This window comes from Chionomys nivalis, chromosome 1 (assembly GCF_950005125.1).
Source record: "Chionomys nivalis chromosome 1, mChiNiv1.1, whole genome shotgun sequence".
In the NCBI taxonomy this organism is placed as follows: domain Eukaryota; kingdom Metazoa; phylum Chordata; class Mammalia; order Rodentia; family Cricetidae; genus Chionomys; species Chionomys nivalis.
Genome location: NC_080086.1, coordinates 52,620,789 through 52,642,428, shown reverse-complemented (window position 1 = coordinate 52,642,428; position 21,640 = coordinate 52,620,789). Strand labels below are relative to the sequence as shown.

General features: G+C 41.8%; 1 protein-coding gene across 1 annotated transcript in view; it reads right to left on the bottom strand.

Moving 5' to 3' along the window:
• Positions 1-17,672: 17,672 nt before the first annotated feature.
• Positions 17,673-21,640, bottom strand: part of Mdfic2 (MyoD family inhibitor domain containing 2) — a 114,088-nt gene continuing 110,120 nt past the window's right edge. Inside the window, exon 3 of the mRNA XM_057759516.1 lies at positions 17,673-17,932. Coding sequence (XP_057615499.1) covers positions 17,673-17,932 — 260 coding nt within the window. The remainder of the gene's footprint in view (positions 17,933-21,640) is intronic.

Sequence of the window (21,640 nt, the reverse complement as noted above, 5' to 3'; positions counted from 1 at the left end):
GGGTCCTTCCCTCCCTCCCTCCCTCCCTCCCTCCCTCCCTCCCTCCCTCCCTCCCTCCCTCCCTCCCTCCCTCCTTCCTTTCCCCTTCTTCTTTTTATTGGATTAGGGCTAGCGTTCTTATTGAAGCAAAGTTTGTGGGCACTTACTCATCACTATAGTGCAGTGCTCAGTGAATACCTTTGTCATGTGTGTCAAATGCATTTAGATGAATGTAAATTTAATTGCATGAGGACTTGGGTATCTAAGGGGGTAACCAAGCGACAGCAGTGGAAGGGGAAGAGCTGTTCAGGTAAATGTTGCCCAGCTCAGTCTCCCTTTACCTGCCCAACCATCTAAGAACCGCATTAATTTACTCCAATGCAATACAAGATCTTTTTACAGTAACCTCCTTATTTTCTGGAAGCTAGTGAGTTCCTTTCCCGCAGAGTTGGTTTTGTAAAACTAGTTCCTTTATATCCTAGAACAACACTTGACTTCGAGGCAGGGCTTTATTGAGAACCACTGAAGGTGTCACAGAGTGGGAAGAAAACATGCAATTTAGTTACCTGCCTACTGAGTGTCAGAACATCCCCAGTTACTAAATCATATCTCTGAGTGGGGTTCATGACTCTTGCTTGAACTCTTACAGTGATGGGACTGCTGTGTTCTTAAGTCTTTAAGAAGCAAGCTTGACTCCTAAGATCCCCTTCCCGAGAATGGAGGCAAGTTACCCAATAGATAGTTTCAAAGACCCTATAGCTTCATGCTTTCGGGATTCCCTTTGAGCAAAAATTTGTTGTTCTCCTTGCACTGAGGGGTGTGTGTGGGCATGGGGAAAGAAGGGATGGGGAGACAGACAGAGAGAGAGAGAGAGAGAGAGAGAGAGAGAGAGAGAGAGAGAGAGAGGAAGGTAGGTAAAGGAGAGGGAGTTTGTGTTTTCAAGTGTTGGAATAAGAAACGGATACTTGCTTGACCTTGATGATAAATGATTTTTAAGAAACATGTTTAAATCCTGTATCTGAGGAACTAAAAATCTGTTAGCTGTGTTAGGTCTCAATTCTTATTCTTCTTGTAGAAGATTAAGTTATCTGTTAAGGAAGTCTGTGTGAAGACTGAATCAAACATTGTCTATCATTGCTCAGGCCAATGACTAGCACAAAGCCAGTTCTTAGGCCAATAGAGGTTTGTCTAGTGTACAAATAAGTATAATAAAACTATTAAGATTAGGTAATAGTTCTTGAAAGTCCCTCTTCAAAGGCCTAGGTATTGTAAATATGTATACAGAATTGGGGACTCAGCAAGCTGAGGGAGGAGGATTGGATAATGGGTTTGAGGTTGCCTTGGGATACAGAATGACCTACAAGCCAGGCTTGGTTACAGATTAATAACATATATCAAATAGTTAATTAATAAATATGTATATTTATTAATGTATAATTTACTATGTAATAAAGTAATAATAAAAGAGAAGGGGGAGAGGAAGAAAGGATGCATGGAAGAAGGTGTTAGAGTTTCAGAAGAATTCTGGGATTCTTCTGAAATATATATCACATCTCTATCTAAATATCAACAAAGGCGTGAATCTTAGAATCACATCTATGTCTGGTGAAGTCAAGGTAAGTTCTTGACTGAACCTTCAGAAGTGCTGTGCCACACTGAACAATGGATGGCTGACATATGCTATGTTGTACTGTTCCTATCCATCTTCCCCACCCCAAACTAAATCCATAGCAAATGTAGACCAGCAACTAGGCTCCTTTGGGGGTTATGCAGTGGTACATAGCAGATTTTATGTCCCTGCTGGTGCCAGAGAATTACAGCCTCAGTTCCAAGTTAATGGGTAAAGAGAAGCATTAGACACAGAGTTTAGAACTAGAGTGAAGGCTCCAAATTCAGATTAAGGATTTAGAGGAAGGGGCAACACTTGAGACTTGAGTTGGGGCTAGCCAAAGGCAAGATTAGAAAAAAACATGTGACCTGATATAGGAAAGATCTTCTTCTGTGGAGATGGAGGTGACTAACTAGGAGTGCCTGCCAAGGCTGAGACCTGTGTGAAGGTCAAGATGTTCCTGGTCCTGTTGAGATTGATAGATGGTTTCAATTTACTACACGCCTAAAGGGGGAGCCTTGAAAGTATCAAGCACTGAAGTGACAGGATTCAATGTGTGTGTGTGTGTGTGTGTGTGTGTATGTGTGTGTGTGTAAGCATGCATATGTATGTATAAGTGTGTATGTAGAAACAAGTTCATAACTTCGGGTATTATTTTCCAGGCTTCTTCCACCTTGTTTTTGAGGTAGAGTCTCACTATCATAGAGTTTTTCGTGTATGCTACACCAGGTAACCATTGAGCCCCAGGGATCTGCCTGTGTCTGCGTCTCCAGTGCTGGGATTACAAACACTCTGCCTGCCTCTTTTTAAAAATCTATCTGAGGCTCGAACTCAAGTCCTCATGCTTGTGAGGCAAGCACTTTGTGGACTGAGACATATTCCAGTCCTTGGTTTACAAGTTTAAGAGACAATGCATGGCCACCTGCGCCTGTTATGTTTTTACTCCATTGCCCAGGGCAGTGGCCCTGCTCTGCATGTGACCTTGGCATTGGTGAAGCATTCCCATAGGAAAGGAAGCAATGTTCTCACTGCTGAGAAGGCAGTCGCTAGGGAAACGGGCTAGTGTGCAGTGAGAGGACACTTGCATTTAACCTTGGTGTGCATTTTCAACCAAGGGAGTGAGTCTCTTGTGAGTTTTCTGTTGTAAGAGAAAAAGGGGCATCTTTTGGCGAGCAATATGGTTGACCTAACAGTGTCAGAGAGCTCACAGAAACTAAGCATAGAAAAATATGACTGGGCTGTCTTTAAATTTTTAACTCTCCATTTCCTTATCTGTGAGCTGGAAAAATAAGATTCCTCATCTTGTAGGATGTCAAATTGAGTGACAAAGTCCACAAGAAAAAAGACACCATTGTGGGACCATTGAATAGTTTGCGATAACCTGTCATACGGAGCGGAAGATGGACCACCCTTCCCTAAAACTCCCCTTCTTTTGAAAACAGCCTTGCAGGATTGCGGGGTAGCTTCAAATTGACTTTCACATGATCTGTACCGTGTCATCTATGTTTAGACAATTTCACACTTTCATCCGAAAACATTTTGGGTGTTCGTCCTTTAAGAAACATATACTTTCCTCCATATATTTCCTGCACATTATTTCCTTGAAGTCATTAGCAGTTTGAGGTGAGTGAAGGACCAGTGTGAGTCTGTTGGAAGGAGGGTTTTACAGTGGAGTGTGGGGAGCTTAGGTGATAGAGAGGGCAAGACTGTGAGAAGTCAAGTTAGGCGACTCAAGGAGACTCTAGTCTGAAGCTTGGTCAGGGTCCTCATTTTACCTACAGAAAGGACCGAATGGGAAAGGAGTGGATTTTTAGACCCTGTGGCATATGCCCTCAGAATGCTCGCTTACTCCGCCACCCCGCCCCCACCTTCCAAAGGAAAGGGTTGGGGGGGGGGGAGCTGCGAAACACTTGGCACAGGTGCAAGAAAGCTGAAGCCGTCTGGCGGAGCTCACAGGCGGCGTTTCCCACCAGGCACCAAATGTTTTACAGTCTTCGTGAGCCCATATAGATTCTGGCTTCTGCCCAGTCGTTTGTTTGAAACCGTGGGCTCCGAGAAAATCTCCACACTGCAGCTGGCCTTTAAACCACACTTTATGGGGGAGAGCGTTCGGGGTACAGTTGGAATGAGGAGAGCTCGCCTTTGAGTTTGGACTTTTAAAAAAAATGTAGATCGGAGCAGACTCTCGACAATCGTCGGTCAGTTCCTTTTCCCTTGTGAAGGCTGCGTTTTGGAAATTTCACCTCAATCTCAATAATTTCATAGGATAATTTAGAGTGATCCTCCCCTCCCAACCTGCTCAAATATGACTTTAACCCAATTTAGTTCAATGTTATTGAAATATAAAGCTAAGAATTCTGAGTAATGGGGACGGCAGGGTCTTCTCTCCCAGGTAAATGTCTGGCTAGTTTAGGGCAGTGGTGGCTCAGCTCCTACCTATAAGCACTCTCGTTATGAATGAACTGTTGGTAGTGAACCCTTCATCTTTAGTTCTCTTTGCAGCTCTCTTGGGTCCTTGTCATGCTCGTGGCCCGCAGAAGGCCTGAGTAGGTCATGTATGGGTCATTCATGATGCCCCCCCCCCAAAAAAAAAGACACCAACCAGAAAGCTAATCAAAACTGAAATTTGAACAATTAAAAAGCCCCCTTACCCTGACAGTTTAGAGAGAAGCGGGTACTTGAACTGTTCACTGTCCTTTAGGCTGAAGTAACAGTTATCTGTAGAGGGTCAGGTGGTACATGCCTGTAACCCCAGCACTAGAGCATGGGGGCACATGAGTCGGAAGAACCTGGAGTCTGAGGACAGCCTAAACTCCACAGTGAGACCCTGTTTAGAAAAAGAAAAAAATAAGGCCGGGCGGTGGTGGCGCACGCCTTTAATCCCAGCACTTGGGAGGCAGAGGCAGCGATCTCTTGTGAGTTCGAGACCAGTCTGGTCTACAAGAGCTAGTTCCAGGACAGGCTCCAAAACCACAGAGAAACCCTGTCTCGAAAAACCAAAAAAAAAAAAAAAGTTATAAGAAAAAAAATAAGGAAACCATTCCCTGAATGTGTTTCTTCTGTGCTCTCTGCATCTCCCTCTACACTTTGCCTGCCCCCTCTCTTGAGACAGAATGTTGCTATGTAGCCAAGGCTGTCCTAGGAATCACCATGTAATATGAACTAGGCGCCAGATGGGCTTCCTCTTTCCTCAGCATGCAAGCACTGGGGTTAGAGGTGGGCATGGCAACACCTGACTCAATGTGATTGAAGTTCCAATGTACTTTATGTTCCAGAGAAGGAAACTGAGGCTGAGAAATTATGACTTAGATGAGGAAATTATTATGAATATGCATTATGATATTTTTCTCAGTTTTCAGGAGCCACAAAGAACAAAATATCCAACAATTCCTGGAGCAGATGTTATTGCCACTTCTTTTCCTGACTCCTTTGCAATAATTTATCCTGGAACATGAAGATAAGGTAAGGGAACAGGCAAACACTTCTGTACGTTGGAAAAAAGTCTCCCTTTTTGACAGAAAAACCGGTGACTTATGAAATGTAACCTTTGACTTAGTGCATTTGTTAATATCTAAGTTGGAAGCTTCCCCCCTCCCCCCTTTGGGGCACAGCTTTGTTGGAAAGCCGGTGTTTGTATCCCAGGGGTGCTTGAATTTTCACTCAAAAAATAGCGTCAGGTTGAACTGTTACTCATCTCGTACACAGCATAATGCAATGCCTTCTCCCCAAATCTGGAACTACATTCCATCGCCAGGAGCAAATTCAACAAATAAGCAGGCGCTTTCTCAGTTCCCACATTGAAAGCAGCAAAGAGCAAAAATAATGAGAGCACAAAATAGATATGTAGAGGAAGGGCAAGACCGAGGAAAGAGAGTCGCCCACCATGGGATGGAGAGATAAGAGGGAGCATGTCACTTTTTCCCCATGGCAGATTCACAGTCTTCTTTTGGATGTCACATTGAAAAGATTCCCAGTCTTTACTTCTGTGAGCAGAAGCAGATGGGTGCGCCATGCTGGTGCAGTTTCTTATTGGAAGCAGTGTGCTTGGAAAGATGGGGTTTGGGTCATTTGGTTTTCTCTGAAAACTGTCTTGTGTAACTGTCTAAAAGAATTTATAATATCAAGTAAAGTGCATCAGCTATGATGCCTCAGAAATGTTAAATAAATGCCGAAACCAATGTTTCAAATATGTTTGCCCAGATTAATAGACAGTGTTCTTTGGTTAGCATATGTTTGGAAAATGCTGAGTTAACACAAGAGTGAGAGATTTTTTTTTTCCTTCCCACTACAGGACTTCTCAGAGCCTTTACTGTATCATTTGACCTTAGAATGTGTCCTTCACAGGAAGTGTGTTTGGGATGATTGTGCTGCCCAATTCATCGAAGGAAATGCTAAAAGCACTGCCCCTGGAAATGTTACTCTTAACTCTATTTAGGGTGATTCTGTGGAAGTGTCCCCTTACAGGTTAGTTCATATACGGATACATTTTAAACAGAGGTAAATGCCACTCTTTAGGTTGTCTTTGGTTCCTTGTACTTGTAGCATATAATTCCTAAGGTTTATTTAGATAATCCCATAAGGTGTAAGAAACTAAAGCAGAAGTGTAAGATAAAGCTGAATTCTGAAGTCAAGCTCCCACTGAATACTTCAGTTGTAAAGTGACGTATTGCTGGAGTAACTATGCATTGTGTCACCTTTAGGTGAATGTCCCAAGAGGAATCAGAAGAGGACTCTAGCACATTGACTATTTACCATCGTTAAATAAGACTCAGGGGTTATGATGGTTACATTTAGTTATCAGTTTTAACAGAATCTAGAGACACCTGGGAAATGGTCTATATCAACTTGGATAGCTGTGACACCACCTGATGTGGGTGGTGTCCTTTCGTGTTCTGGACCCTGGAATGAGATAGAGCTGGGTGGTAGCATGCCTGCATTCATTTCTGTCCACTCCTGATAATGGACTTGATATAAGCGGCTTTCTCAGGAATTTGCTGCGATGGACTGTAAACCTGGAGCTGTGAGTAGAACAGCCCCTTCTCCCCTGAGTTGCCTCTGTCAGGGTAGTTTTGTCTAAGTGACTGGAAAGGAGAGTATACTTTCTTAAGACATGATGTGCCAGGCTTGCTTCCGCCTTTCCTCAGTAAGAGAGAACTCTCTCCTCCAAGGAAAATTAGCATATGCAAATCTTCTGCTGGGGCCTTTTGGATTAGGTGCAAAATTGCTTGTGCTTTGGCATAGAGAATTCCATCAACTGTTTCCAGGGAAACTTATTTTATTATAACCCCCAAAGGAGTGACTTCACCTTCAAGCTAGTGAAATTTAAGCTTCGGGAACCCCCTTTTTCTTGGTTCCTTTTGATTTGTTAACAATGGTTTTGTCAGATGGCAAAATTAAGGACGTTTGTGGTCTTGCTTCTTAAGCATAGTCTCTCAAGTTCTATGTGTCAGAATGAAATGAGAAGATTTAAATGTATGGCTTTCTTAACTTTGACTATATGTATATATGTATATGAAAATATCTACCAAAATCCCCAAGAAAGTCTTAACTGGATTTTTCCATAAAAGGGGAAGCTCTTTAAACTTAAATCAAGGTACATACATTATTCATGCATAATAGTAATAAAGCCCAGAATGCTGTTCACCTGAAAATCTCCATACAAGTTCTCAACACTGTTGAAGTAGCCATTGTATCTTTATCTCCAATACTCAAGGAGTCCTTATAGTTTCTGTGGCTAAAAACTACCCAGTTACTGATGTGTCCCATGAGCCTCTAGAAAAATGTTTGCAAACCTTGCATAGACTATCTGAATGTTGCCAACACCATACCTGGCAATAAGGAGTCAATCTTAGGTCATCATACTCTATTGTTTTTTGGACACTCCCTTCTTATGGTGAGAAGAGAGGACCAAGAAACTAACTACTAACCAATCAACCAATGCACCAAACAAACAAATAAACAAGTATTACTTCCAAGCATGGCAGATCCAGAATATACTCATATATCAACTTCTACCTTTTAAACTTTTCATGACCATGTATGTATTTATCCATTCTCAAAAATCAAATCCTAATAACATTCTCTTCATTTTTAATCATGTAATTTCTGTTTTCAGAGAAACAATTGTTTCTGATTATTAGGAGGGTTGGGTTGATATTGTGAGTTGAGGAATAACTCAGAACCAAGTTTCTTTGATGTCCTATGTTTCCAAGGAGACCCTCCAAGAATCTTCCAAGAGGCACACAAGTCAAGTGGACCTTGTTTAATTTTCTGCTTATTCCAGTCGGAATAGAATCCAAGTCACCATTTTTTAACTGAGGAGCCTGAAGAAGGGTTACTCACAAGTCCTGTGTTCTTCCTTAGTAAATAGTGGTGTCAGGATTTGAAGACATGTATACATATAGACCGTAGCCTTCTTACCCTATTTTTCATAGTTAACTGGAAACCTTGTGTTAGAACATTCTCATAGAAAAAGAAAATATTCTAGAACAGGAATTTGCAAACAGTTAAATGCTACCAGAGACGGAATGGAGGGGATTTGGGCCTGTGAACTTAGAGGCTGCTGCTTGGATCTAGAGGGAGGGTATTTGGGCCTGTGAACTTAGAGGATGCTCCTTGGATCTAGAGGCCTGGGTAGTCATCTGTTTCACCTACGGGAAAGTGCAACTTTCTAAGGGTGACCTCTGTCCCTCTAGTTCCCCCAATTCTTAGAAAAAATGGCATTAATAATATTTACATTGGATAAAATCAGAAGAGTCAACAGGGCTGTTTTTGCATCGCAGTACTTGGTACAGATGTTTGGCTTGCCTTTACAACTTCAGAGGCATTCTGATCGTGAGGCAGAACCTCAGCAAGGGCAGGAAGATATAACTGTTAGGCCTTAACAAGACTATGCACAGGGGACTCTAAGCTGGGGTAACTGCTAAGGTTCGTTAGTTGAACAGCCAGTGTTTATCCCCCTGGGATCTGCTTAGCTTTGGAGAAGTCATTTCCCCCCTTCTTCTTCATGCTGCAGAACTTGCTAGGAGCCTGGAATACAATTTAAGAGCACAGTCAGATGGGATTTGCACTTCGTCCACTCCAGCAAAGTCACTCCTGGGCTATTATTTCTCACTCTACTGTAAATAGCAAGAGGCAGATGAAAAGGTAAAAAAAAAAAAATAAAAAAATAAAAAAAATATGTTGGCTGGAAGATACTTATCCTTGCCTACCTAGGGTAATCAAGGGGAGACATCAGCTCTGGATTTGGTAAGTAATAACTCATATTTGACTTTAACACACCATGATAAACTTTGAGGAATATATCTTTTAAAACGTAAAATGCTTTACCTCTGATTTAAAGTTTGGGGGATTGGTCCCGCACCGCAGGCAGGTTAGATTTAGCATCTCTGGAAATTCCAGAGTAATTTTAAAATCCTCTTTTTGATCACTAGCTGCAGCTCCAGCTTTCAAAGAGAATGAGATGTTTTGGGAATGAATTGTGATGGACTTATATGAAAATTTATATGACCAAGAATTGGATTTGTTCCCCTGGAATATTATAGATTATGTTTTATGTTGGAATTACATCAGTGCTCAGAGCAGCAGAAGGCTGGCTTAATGTAGCTAAAAATATACCTTGGCTCTCCACTCGGAATAGAGCCCCCCTACCCTCCCCAATCCGTTTTTCCCCTAATGAAAATAATGCCTTCATGACTCATATATGTGATAGACAGTAGGGAATATTTGAATCTTAAAATAAGAACTTTGAGAAAGGACTAATGGTCCTTTTCTAATTTCTTTCCCATCCATCTCTCACGTCCTGTTTTCCTTGTCAGCTTCTTATTTCAAGTTTTCAGCATCCAGTGCCTTACAGACTCCTTTTTCTGTTTCCAGTCCCCCTTGTTTTGATGCATCCTGCACACCTCTGTATAACCAGTCTTCCTTTCCTCACATTGTACTCTCTCCCTGCTGTTCATTAGTTGTGTTTCACTGGCTCCCCAATAAATCGCTAGCTTAACATATGACCATTGTTGACAACATGTTACCTAAAATTGGGCAGTAGGTTTCTTTAAAGGATCACATAATTGACCTTGATCTTGCTCTGTCTCTCTGTGTATGTGTGTATGTGCACATTCATGCACGTGCGTGATTTTGCAGCAATGTATGCATTGCACAGTTTGTACCCTGCACTCATATGAGCAGGTGCATGTGCACAAGCTTGTGGAGGCCAGAGGCCCACCTTGTTTTCCTTTCCTAAGATGCTGTCCACCCTGGATTATTGCTGAGCTCGCTCTCTGATCTGGAGCTATCAAATTCACCTAGTCTGCCAGGCTGGTGAAGCCCAGGGATGCACCTTTCTGTGCCTCCCCAGCTCTCAGATTTCAAGAACTTTCTATCATGCCTGCTTTCGTTTGGTCATTCATTCTGTTTTGTATGCAACTTGGGGGTTGAACTAGAGTTCTCAGAGCAATAGATTGATATGTATTATTGTTTAAATCAAGGTTATCAAAGAAATGAGTTAAATGATAACTTTGCAGCTTATGTGAACCTGTTGAGGGATTTTAGAACATTGGAACCCAATTTCCATTTCCTCTTCCCACGGGCAGTTCCATAAGCTCACCTTGTGAGTCAGGGGTGTTTCTCTCATGCCCGCCTGGGAAACCATAGAACCATGACAAAACCAGTGAGGTGACCCTCACATTGTCTAGGCTTCTTGCCTTCTTAACAGTTTCAGGAACTAATGTCGCAAAGCTATGCAGTCATTTGAAACATTAAAGTGTATTTCTGAAGCGCCTCCATGACAAACGATGAGTAGCTTAGCTACTGAATCTTACTCAACATTCTTATTTTATTTTATTATTTTTAAATTTACGGGAACTTGCTGTTAAGTGAGGATCCACTGGCAGAAAGTGCTGAAAGAAGAAACAAGGGGGATGCAGGGAGGGCCGAACCTAATGAAAGCTTTGTGTCCACAAAATAAGTTGTGGCTTTGTAAATTCACTCTAAGTACATTTGAGGAACAATAAGCCATAAAAGAGGTTACCATGACCTTGGATTCTGCACAGCTTTGGAGATAAAAGGTCTAAGTATCAGAATGCATTTGGTTGACCAGAGTGTTGTTGACTGATTAAAATCCATTCAGGATCCTAGAACTCTCTAGTGGAATGCTGATGAGGGGTTGGCCTGGACGCAGTGTGCACAATGGATTCTCTTGAAGCAAAGTTCAAAGTTGCTTCGTGAAAATGGAACACTAAAAGGTAAGTCTTTATAAGCCTAGAGGAACGAGGCAAAGCTATGGCATGAGTATTAAATTGGAATACATTGACTTTGCATTTATTACTTATTGGGTATATATCAGAAAAGCATTTTGAAGATGCTCCAAGCTCAAATCTTTGCATAACATAACAACTTTTAAGACTTTTATTGTCAAGGAATATTTTTTCTTTGGATAGAGTAATTATAATTATCCGATTGCTTACAAAGCAAATATGTGAGCTTTGACTCGGTTTCATCTTCTTTTTTTAAAAATCATATATAACTTCTAGGGTGAGTAATTATAGTAATGGACTTTGGAAAGAATAGGTTTGTGTTGAAACTGTGACAATTGCTTTATGGGAAGTTGCTGAATTTCTGTTAAGGCTTCCTAAAAGCATTGAAGATTTTTTAAGATTAGAAAATATTTCACAGGAACTGATCAAAGAATTTTATAGCATTGAGAAAATACCTCAGTATTTTCAATACTGCAGCATTTTCATACACATGATGAATACTAATAAAATAATGAGGCAGGGAGCAAACAAAGCCCACTGTTACATAGGAAACATGCTATGAAGCTCAGGAATTAGTGGTTGGAACTGTACCCATGACGAGGAATTGTCTCCATTTCACCTTTCTGTGCTCTCCTTTTCACAGAGAAATACGGGGGAAGTAGGTAGATGGGGGAGAGTATTCCCTCATAGTCATACAAGCTCCTCTCAAAATGGGGCTTTCTGGTTTAAGACTGACATGCCCCAAAAAACTAGTGTCAGATCTTAGGGCTTGAGAACTCCAGCCTTGCAGCACTATAAACCTGAAATACTCAGCTTATGAAAAGGATGGGTTTATACTGGCTCACAGTCTTGAAGGCCCCAGTCCATGTTTGACTGAGCAACTTCGTTAGAAACTGTAGACAGACAGATGGGAAATTCTCAGCCTGTGACAGAGCAAACCCTCTCACCTTAAAAAGGGAAACAGTAGAGTCCAGCTACAGTGTGTTTTTGTGTGTGTGTGTGTGTGTGTTTGCATGTGTGCACATGCATGCACACACAAGTATTTTTATGTACATGTTGTATGCAAATAGATGAAGAACACAGCCTGAGATGTTACTCCTCAGGCATAGTCATTTTGTCTGTGAGTTTAGGTCTCTCAGTGACTTAATTTCACTGAGTAGGCCAGGTGCCTCTCCAGGGAGCTCAAGGGGTCTGTCTGTCTCTATCTCCATAGCACTGGCCTAACAAATATGTGTCCTCCACAACCAACTTGCTTTTAAAAAAAAATGTATTCTTGAGATCAAATCAGGTCATCATGCCTTCAAGCAAACACTTTACTGACTGAACTGTCTCCTGGACATCTTTCCTCATTTCCCCTTTTGATGACATTTTCCTAATGACTCAAAAACCTCCTACTATGTACCACCTCTTAGACTCTTCTTCCTTCAAGAGTATCAAGATGAGGATCATGACTCTAACATTTGGCCTTTTAAGGACACTTAAAGTTCCAAACTATACTATTTCCATACTCCTTGAATAAAGGGGAAAACCTAGGCTGAGGTCCTTCTAAGTTGATGATTGAGACGAAGAACAGAAACCATAGCTTGGTAGCTTTCTTCTAGGATAGTGGTCCCTTTATGGGCAGGTGGTGTGGGAGAATTATCTGTATTCTGTCAATCATGTTTTAAATAAATGCTGATTGGCCAGACAGGAAGAAGAGGTGGGGCAATCAGACAGGAAGAAGAAATGGGACAATGAGAACAGGAGTATCCTGGGAAGAAGCTCTTTCCACATTCCTTCCCAGGCCACCGAAGAAGCAGGATGTGACCTGCCCCACTGAAAAAGGTACTGAGTCATGTGACTAACATAGATAAGAATAATGGGTTAATATAAGCTACAAGAGGTAATAAGTAGCCTGAGATAATGGACCAATCAGTTTTATAACTTATGGAGGCCTCTGTGTAATTTTCTTTGGGACTAAATGGCTGGAGGACCAGGCAGGATGGAAACCCCAATGAGCAGGCCCTCCTGTTACAGGTAGGAAACAAAATGCAGAACTTCTTTAAACCAGAGTCTTATGGTTATTCTTAAATACACCGACTATAAAATATGACTCAATGAATGGCCTGGGATGTAGTCAAAGAGAGGACCAGTTCCCTTTTTTCAGAAAAAGAGCTGGAAACTGGTCTCACCCTAGAGCAAAGGACTTTTGAACTCTTATTCCAGATTTAATAATCATTTTATAGTATAAATAGGTTACATGCAGTAGTTAGGATATCTCCATACAAAGATAATTGCTATTGTTCTAAAATTCAAAGTTAGCAAGGTACCCCACGCTTTATCTGATAACTCAGATTTTCAGTGTTTTAGGTGAAGATCATTAATTGAGATGGTCAAAAGCCTATTGAGCAAGGTTTGTTAAACAATTGTAGTTTAAATATTCCTTTGTGTAGAGGTGTCTATATTAATTACTTTTCTAGCTGCCATATCAAAAATGTGCCTAAAATAAAGAAGGCAGGAAGTACTTCTTTTGGCTCATGGTATTTCAGTCTGTCGTGGCTGTTGGTGCTGGGCTCCATCCTCTGTTATGAGGATATGCTGCAGCTCTTTTTTATGGTACCTGCCAGGATGCAGAGAAATAGACTTAGTCTAGAACCTCCCCACAGCTCCTTTCCTAATGGTTTCACAACCCCTACCCCCAAACAAACTATGTCATTCACTAGGCTAAAGTATTTAAACCACTGAGCCTGGGGGAACACTCCCCAGTTCAGCATAACAGGGATCATCACTGGACCTTTGGCAATGTACCTGGCTTCTACCTGTTAGGTACCTGATCCCCGAAACTCCTTCTCTATTGCTTGACAATAAGCTATGCTTCCAAGCATTGCTACATGGGAAAAGGGGGGCAAATCACTTGCAGTTGGTAACTTGAAAGCAGACAGCATATTGGGATGGTGGGTCACAGGTGGAACTTAGAGCCTGAGAACACAGGCTGTACCCTCCTTCCAGTCTTTGCTGGTCTCTACTCTCCAGACCCTTCTTTACAATATAAGGATCTGTCTAGACTTCTTTCTGGAACAGTGACTAGCACAAATTTAATTTCATGTATCTTAATAATCCTAGCATAGCTCCCTTCCTCTTTTGTATAGTCCATCTGACGCTGTAAGTGGCAAATATCAGGCCGTTGCTCATACCGGCTTTTCACAAAGTACCCAACAGACCCTTAAGCCAAGTGTGCACATTTCTTTGGAAGCCGTCACTTCACACAGTCTGAGAAACCTGATGATTCCCTTAATTAAGTGTTGTCCCTGGGATCTTGAATGCCTTCCCAGAGGTCCAAGTGTGAAACTCTTGGTACCTATTGTGGCTTTTGGGAAGTGATGTTTAGTGAAATTCCGCCTAACCATTAGAAGCATGCTCTTGAATGACATTGTAGGACCCAGTCCTTCTCTGGGTCTACTTCCAGGTCATGTGCTAAGCATATATATGCTCTTGCAAAGGATCCTGAACCCCACGGCAACAAAACTACCCAGCTGTTGACCAGAATGCAAAAGTATGAGACATAATCCACCTTTCCTTTGCAAATGAATTAATTGCCTTGCATAGGTATCATATAGAGAAAAGCTATCACAAGACACATTATTCTTCCCACCCCCCTCTGAAGAGGGAGACATTGCCAACTCTGAGAGATGAATCTCTTCTTCAAACACCTTCTACCCGTGTGTTTATCCTTAGAAGCAATTCTGAATGATCTCCTTGAGGCTTTCTATTGGTAAAGTTTCTCTGCCTGGATATGTTTTTTTTTTTTGATCATCTTGGGAAAAAAAAAAAAAACACTTGAAGAGCTTTTCACTCTATTAACTTTGATTGTCCAGCATTGCAATTAATTTTGTAGACCTCTTGGCTCATGTAGTGGGACGATTTCATTAGCAAGTTAAATGTAACTTCTTTTCTTCATTGCTTTCCATATTTTGGTGGCTTTTAGCAGAGCAATGGTTTTATAAAAATCCATGGAGCAAAGCAAAGACAATGTAACTCTATGGTTACAGGCCTGCGCGAGGGTTTCTCTTTTCTCCGTTCTCCACAAAAGACCATATGTATGTTTGCTAATCTCTTTGATTCTAATGTGCTTCCCTAAAGTAGAATGCTTTATTCCCTAAGAAGGCATACCTCGAAGTGTAGCATTATCTCAATCTATAATCACAGGCCTTCATTATTGGTGTAGAATACCCATGCCTTCTCAGATCCTGATATTTGTGTTTAATCAATAACTATGTTTGGCTTTGATCTGGCTTACCACTACAATTGTGTTTTCCCAGCTGTGCATGTTTTCTGTGTGAGAATTCAATTGAAATCACCATTCATGTTTGCAAAAAGGATGCTATTTTATTATTGGCTGTAAAGAAAAGAAATTTCACACTTTGTATGAATGACCCTTTCTGGTAGAGCATGGTGAATTCTCAGAGTGAGAAATAAATTAACAAACTGTTGAAAGTGAGGCCATGGGAGGATTTTGGAGGGTTCCTGACAACACTGTCAAATAAGACCTGCTGGCTTTCGTGTCTCTAAACAACGAGCATTGAATTCATATTTGAAGTGGACAATCTTTACATAAATTAAGGGCATGTAGTTGAGAAAGAATAAGGGGCTGATGACAAAACATAGAACAAAAATGTAACATACTGAACAACAAGACCAGGTACATAAAGTACTGTTGGGGTGGGGCTCCAGAGACCCCGATGGGTCCTTCCTTAGTGACTAGGATGTTAGTTGAGAGTTAGGTGCTTGGAGAGAAGCCAGATGGTGTATGTTGGAAGCATAAAGGGTTTCCAGGTTGTCACTATCTGTCATTGGGTCTGTGATGCATGTAAAGAATTAGTGAGTAAAGAAGCAGAGTTAGGGTCTGAGTCGGGATCCTGCCACTGTCATGAACGCATCATGTCATCTTGGATCCACCTGTTCTTGGGGCTTGCTTTGTGACACTTCTCAGGTAGCCCAGGTTGGCTTCCAACTTGCTCTGTATCTGATGGGTCCCTGAATTACCGATACCTGATTTGATTTCTCAGGTGCTGAACTTTAGGTCAGTACCACTACGGCCCTCCATATTATTTTTAATGATCTGTGAAGTATATGCATACAGTTGAGAGTTGTGCCTTTGACCTTCTGAAGGGTAGAGAAAAAGAAGTGTTTGGGGCTGGGGATGGCATACTCTCATGCTCTGTGGTCCATGAATAACATAATAGTCACACATGAAAAAAGCCAGCACTGACCATGGATATACACTACTTTCAGGAGGAAGCTAAGAGAGGTTAAATGCAATCTCAAGACAGCTCAATAGTAGTTTTTAAAGATTAATTCCATTTAATGTTTGAAATTTATTATTGATTAGAAAATATAATGCTAGATCACAATGCAAACAAACATTGCTTTTGTCTAAAATTATCCAAAGCAAGAGAGTAAAACAATGTAAAAACCAAACAGGTATTTTGGGGGCTGTCACAGTGCTTATTTCTTTAGCCCACATAAGTATCTCTCGGCCCCCACTTTCAGTTGTCTGCTCTGTTTGTTGGCTGTTATGTTATGCTCTGTCAATATGTCATATGAAACATGCTGTGTTCCATCCGTGGGACTACATACATGCATGACTATGAACAAAGTGTTTTCCTCACTGTCCCACTCCTATAGAGTGTAGAGATTCATTCCCAAGTTACGTTAACCTAGATGTTCCTTTCTTACCAGGTATGTGTTTTGATTTACTTCATTTGACTTTGGAGTGTGCATCATGCCTTTTGCAACAGTGTAAGGGTAAAGAAGCTTCCAGTGTAGTCATCAGCAACTTTATTAGCACAAAATAAGATACTGGTTTTAAAATTGTTGTTTCCAGAGCATGAATGCTGCATTGGGACATGGGAGCTGAGCAAGTCCCTGCAGGTATATTTATTTTAGGTGCCCGTACCTGGGATAGTTTAGGAAAACTGACCTGATTTCCTTTTAATATCCCGTTGCTTATTACACCTGACAATCAGGAGTGAGGAAAGCAAAGAAGTGATTACCATAGGTCATATTCCCAGAACATGCACATGGCTCCCATTTTTGCTTATTGTAATAAAGAAGCATCTTTATGTAATTAATTAGGAATATGCGTGATCTCTTAAGATGCAGCCACAGACATACAATGATACTGTCTAGAATTATAGGGCTCTCCTGAAGTCTCCCAGATTCAAGATTCATTGGAGAGGTTTCAAAGACATCTGCTTTAATTACAGGAACATGGTTTCTGATTCATTTAATTCCCTTTCCTACCTAAACTGTAGATATAAGTGAATTTTAAGAGTCTGTATAAATAAATTTTTAATTACAAAATGATGTTACACAATACATTATTAATAATGACCAATAATGCATAATGTTTATGCATGAGTCCATCGTAAAGATAACTAATGCGTGTTGCGCCTACGAGAAAGCATAATTTGTCCTGAATTCATGAATGAAGTTGGAGCCACAATGCAGATTGCCTAGTCAAGAGCACAGTGTGGTGTAGCATGCTATTTAACAGTCAGGAAACATCTTGTACCTATGGCATTTAAAAGGTATTTGCAATTTGTTCATCATGTGTGTGATCAAGAATCCTATTTTGCAGCGAGCCATGCGGTTGTGAAATTTGGAAGAAGATCGCTGAGTTGACGGTAGTAGCTTTCCCAGACAGGTGCAGCATAAAATGGCCTAGAGCATCCAAGAAACATGTATGGCCCTTGCATTTGGGCGCATGGAGCTCTTATCTCAGATGCACTGTAATAGAATTCCCCACTGCGGCCAAAAGGACCGAGCGCCCACGTGCTGCTCTCTCCTTGGCACTAGCGGTAACAGATTTCTGATATCTCCATGGCCAGCTCCAAGCACTCACTGGTCTCATGGCAGGATTCAAAGAGGCTGCAGTCCACGTCACAGGTCAGGTTGCAGTCATTGCGAGGATGATTCTCATCTGAGGCCGAGTAGTACCTGTGAGAGGGGCAGCACAGGTTGAGGCATACGGTTTCGCACGTGTCAGGGAGCATGAGGAGGCAGTCCAGGAATTGGCAAAAGAGACAGGTGAGGATCAGGGAGGCACACTCTTCTGTTTAAAGAAAGAGAAGATCAGTATATGTGAATCATTTAGAAAACGCAAGTAGTGTTTGAGGGGCTGCCATTGCTAAGCTAACTGCCCTCGTCTGCTCTTTCCAACTGCATGTTACATATTCCCATTAGCTGATCGGAGTGCGCAACATAGATCAACAATTAAAATAATAAGATGTTTGATGGGAAAGCTGGAGGGACAGCCCAGTTGTTAAAGTGGCTATAACATGAACACGAGGATACGAGTTCCATCTCAGCACCTGCACACACGAACATATACATACATACACACCTGTGTGCTCGTGCACGCCATAAATTCACTGTGATTTGGTACAAAAACTATAATAAAGATGGAAGAAAACACATCTAGGAGTGTCAGGCAAATATAGGCAGGTATGGGAATGTGTGCCTGGAGGCTACAAAGTCCCTGTGTTATTGTGCATGTGTGTATGCTTGTCTCTGCGGGAAGCCAGAGGTTGACACTGCGGTGTCTTCCTCAATTGTTTTTCCACCTTATTTTCTGAGCTGGCATCTCTCACTGAACCTGGAGATTGCTATTTTGGTGAAATAGTGAGCCTCTGGGATCCACGTACCTCTGACTTTTGCTGGGTCTAGGGTTACAGGTACGGCACCATGCCTGACTTTTTTGCTTAGAATGGGGAATCTGAATCAGGTCCTTAGGCTTCTTCAGCAAGTACTTAACCCTCCTAGTGAGCTGACTCCCAGTCATGCTGGGTGTTGTGGATAGCTTGCCTGCCTGGCTTCTCCCTAGTCCCCACTCCCTGTTTAAGTAATCATGTTGTTAGCTTCCTGAGCGTTCCCTATTGATTCTGCCTGATCAAGTTACTTAAAGTGTGCTGTCATTTCGTCCTGAACCTCTTGATTTCATTTGCCTGTGAGGTGCTGGGAAGGCACTGGGTGAGCTACTTGTCTTTGCAACATCCTGAATAACAGCAGGCCTTTCCCAAATGCACTGGCTCAGAAGCCATTAGAGCCGGGGACATGGGGAGACCACAGATGTTTGATGGCTTGTCACCAGGCTTCAAGATACTTTCGACATGGTCTCCCATAAATCTACCACACCCATATCCAAAGATGAGGAAAAAGCATAGTTCCACACTTTATTGAAATGCTGTTTAAAATAAGCCCAGCTTTTTGGGTTGTGTTTTATTTTAATTCCCATCTCCATCTTCCTGTAGTCATGGAAAGCCTTGATTTCATATTCGGCTTGTTTAAGTAGAGAACCTCGCCATCTCTTGCCTAAGAGGTTTTAAATCTTATCAGTTGCCTTTAAGAAAATTGGTTTAAAAATTTACTGTGAGGACTTGTTAAAAAATCTGGAAAGCATCTCTGAAGTACGGAAGGTAATTGGTAATTCTAGCCAAACAGCTGTGATGGGTTATAGATTATTATACATTTTTGCTCCATAAAGGGAGTTAGTTAGAATGATGTGGCAGTTCTCTTGTTAAAATTATACTTTGTGTGTGTGTGTTTTAGAAGTCTCCAAAATGTGAGTGTTTTTTTTTGTAAAAGAGTAGGCAATAATTCATTTAATCCAATTAATAAATAATCTGAAGACTGTTGATGATTGAATGTCACATTCCACCATGAGTTGGAGAAATTTCTTCTCCAGATGGATTTACCAGTCTATAAAGTTTGGGTTTCAAAAGAATCCATTGTTTCAATAAGCATGCTAATAATTTTGTGATTTTCAGACTCGAGCCTATGACATCTGCATAGACATGCAGAATAGACTTCCAGCTCAACACTAGACGAGCAGAGGCAGGAGAACCAGAAGTTCAAGGCCAGCCTTGAATACAGTCACATGCTCCCCAAGCCTGGCGTTTTCTTCTGATATAAGCGCTGGTAATCCAAACGCAGGTCCTCATGCTTGCTTGGCAAGACCTTTGCAGACTGATCCACCTCCCAAGCATGGTCTTGTTCTCTAATTGTTCACAAACCAGGTGATCTCCAAGGGAAGGGAAAGCTTAGAAATAGGCTCTTAAAAAGAAGAGCAAATATTTTAAAGAATGCAAGTTTGTGCAGTTCAAAGTTCCAACGTAAAATCTGAGTGTAGGAACACAGCAATCTTCTACCCTCCTGCTCTTCCCACATCCCCCTTCCTCTCTTCTCAGAAAGGTGGTGGTTAACACATATACACACACATGCACACGCATGTGTACACACATATACACACACCCCACAACTTTTACGATGACTTTAACTTCTATGCCTTAGCATTCATGGTACAGGTGCCTGCTCCCTACTACCCCTGCAGTGCACACACCCATCTTCCTGCTAGGCTGGCTGTATTTTTACTCACTTAGTGCCAGCTTCTGGCGTATGGTCAGCTCACTCATCTTTCAGAAGTCACCACAAGCCAACTACAAAAACTCAGGAGTATTTTCGTAAGAGTTTCGGGACTGTTCCACCGAGGCCTTTCTGAACCGTGAGTGTTGGTGGTCAAGGGTTGGGTAACACACAACTTCATTCGATTTCCCCCATGCCAACTTTATCTCTATCAGCTCCTGGCAGAGAAGTAATTCTCAGTAGAAAACACTTCAAGTAAATGCTATATACGATTCTTCGCACTGGGGCCTTAAAAGTCTTACTTAGAGTTGTGACCCTACAAAAATGACCCCATTGAATCCTGCCTTTTATACATGAAGCTAAAAGTTTGGGTTGGTTGTGGGTGGAGCAGGGTACAAGGTGACTATAATGTTTAAAGTTGGAGATTCTTACTAAAGTATGAAAAGCCGGCTTATGAAATGGCTCTGTTTTCAGGAGGGCAGATGATCTTAGGCTTCTGCTCCGTTTACCACTGTCATATCCTGCTGGCAAACTCTGGAGACCTCCACTTCTGGTGTATACCATCAATTTTATTTACCCAAAGAGTTTGGGCTTAATCCTCTGGCTGAATTGGCATTTGTTTCCTCCCATCTTCTGTTTTACACTTGAGAGTAGGCCCTCACCACACACCCCTGTTTTTAAGTCTGTCCTGTTTATTTGGTCATAAATGGCAGAGCCTCCTGCTGAAAAAACCATGGTAACATTAATGAATTGCAAACAGATTTTTCTGAACTTTCAAGTGTGCACCGTGCTTTCCTGAAAGGCACATTAAAGACCACTGCACCAGCGGGCTGAACTCTTTTGCCTATGGCCGTTTCTGCACAAAAGTCGTGTAAGCCTTTCAGAGGAAATTTCACAACTGTTGGAAGAGTCCAGGACTTCCCGTTCTCCAGATTGAGCATATTTTTCTTTCCTTGTAGCTTCCTGGGCTGCAGTATTTAATTAACGTGATCTCTAGAGGCATAGCTCCAGACTAATGTCCCTTCTCTTGGCCAGTTCAACAGAGCGCACTATATATCCAGTGCCAAGGGTCAGCTCTTATGCGGGTTTTCCAAATAAACTGCTTCCTAAGGCCAGGCCCTATTTTGTACCTTCCTCTTGTGCATGCCACACACCTATTCCCTTCCCAGTTTGTGCTTGTAGTTGGCAGCACCATGATGAAGTCACTAGAAACCTGGGTTCATTGTTGGTCACTACTGTCTCGATGTAGTTACTAGTCAGTCTCGATTGCACACAGTCGCCTGCAGAACCTCTTTCCTGGTTGTACCCTCACCAGCTCTGTTCAGGTACATATACAGCCATAACCTCCCTCTGAAGATGGTCTGCCACCACGTGTGCTGATTTCAAATCTGTGAACTCT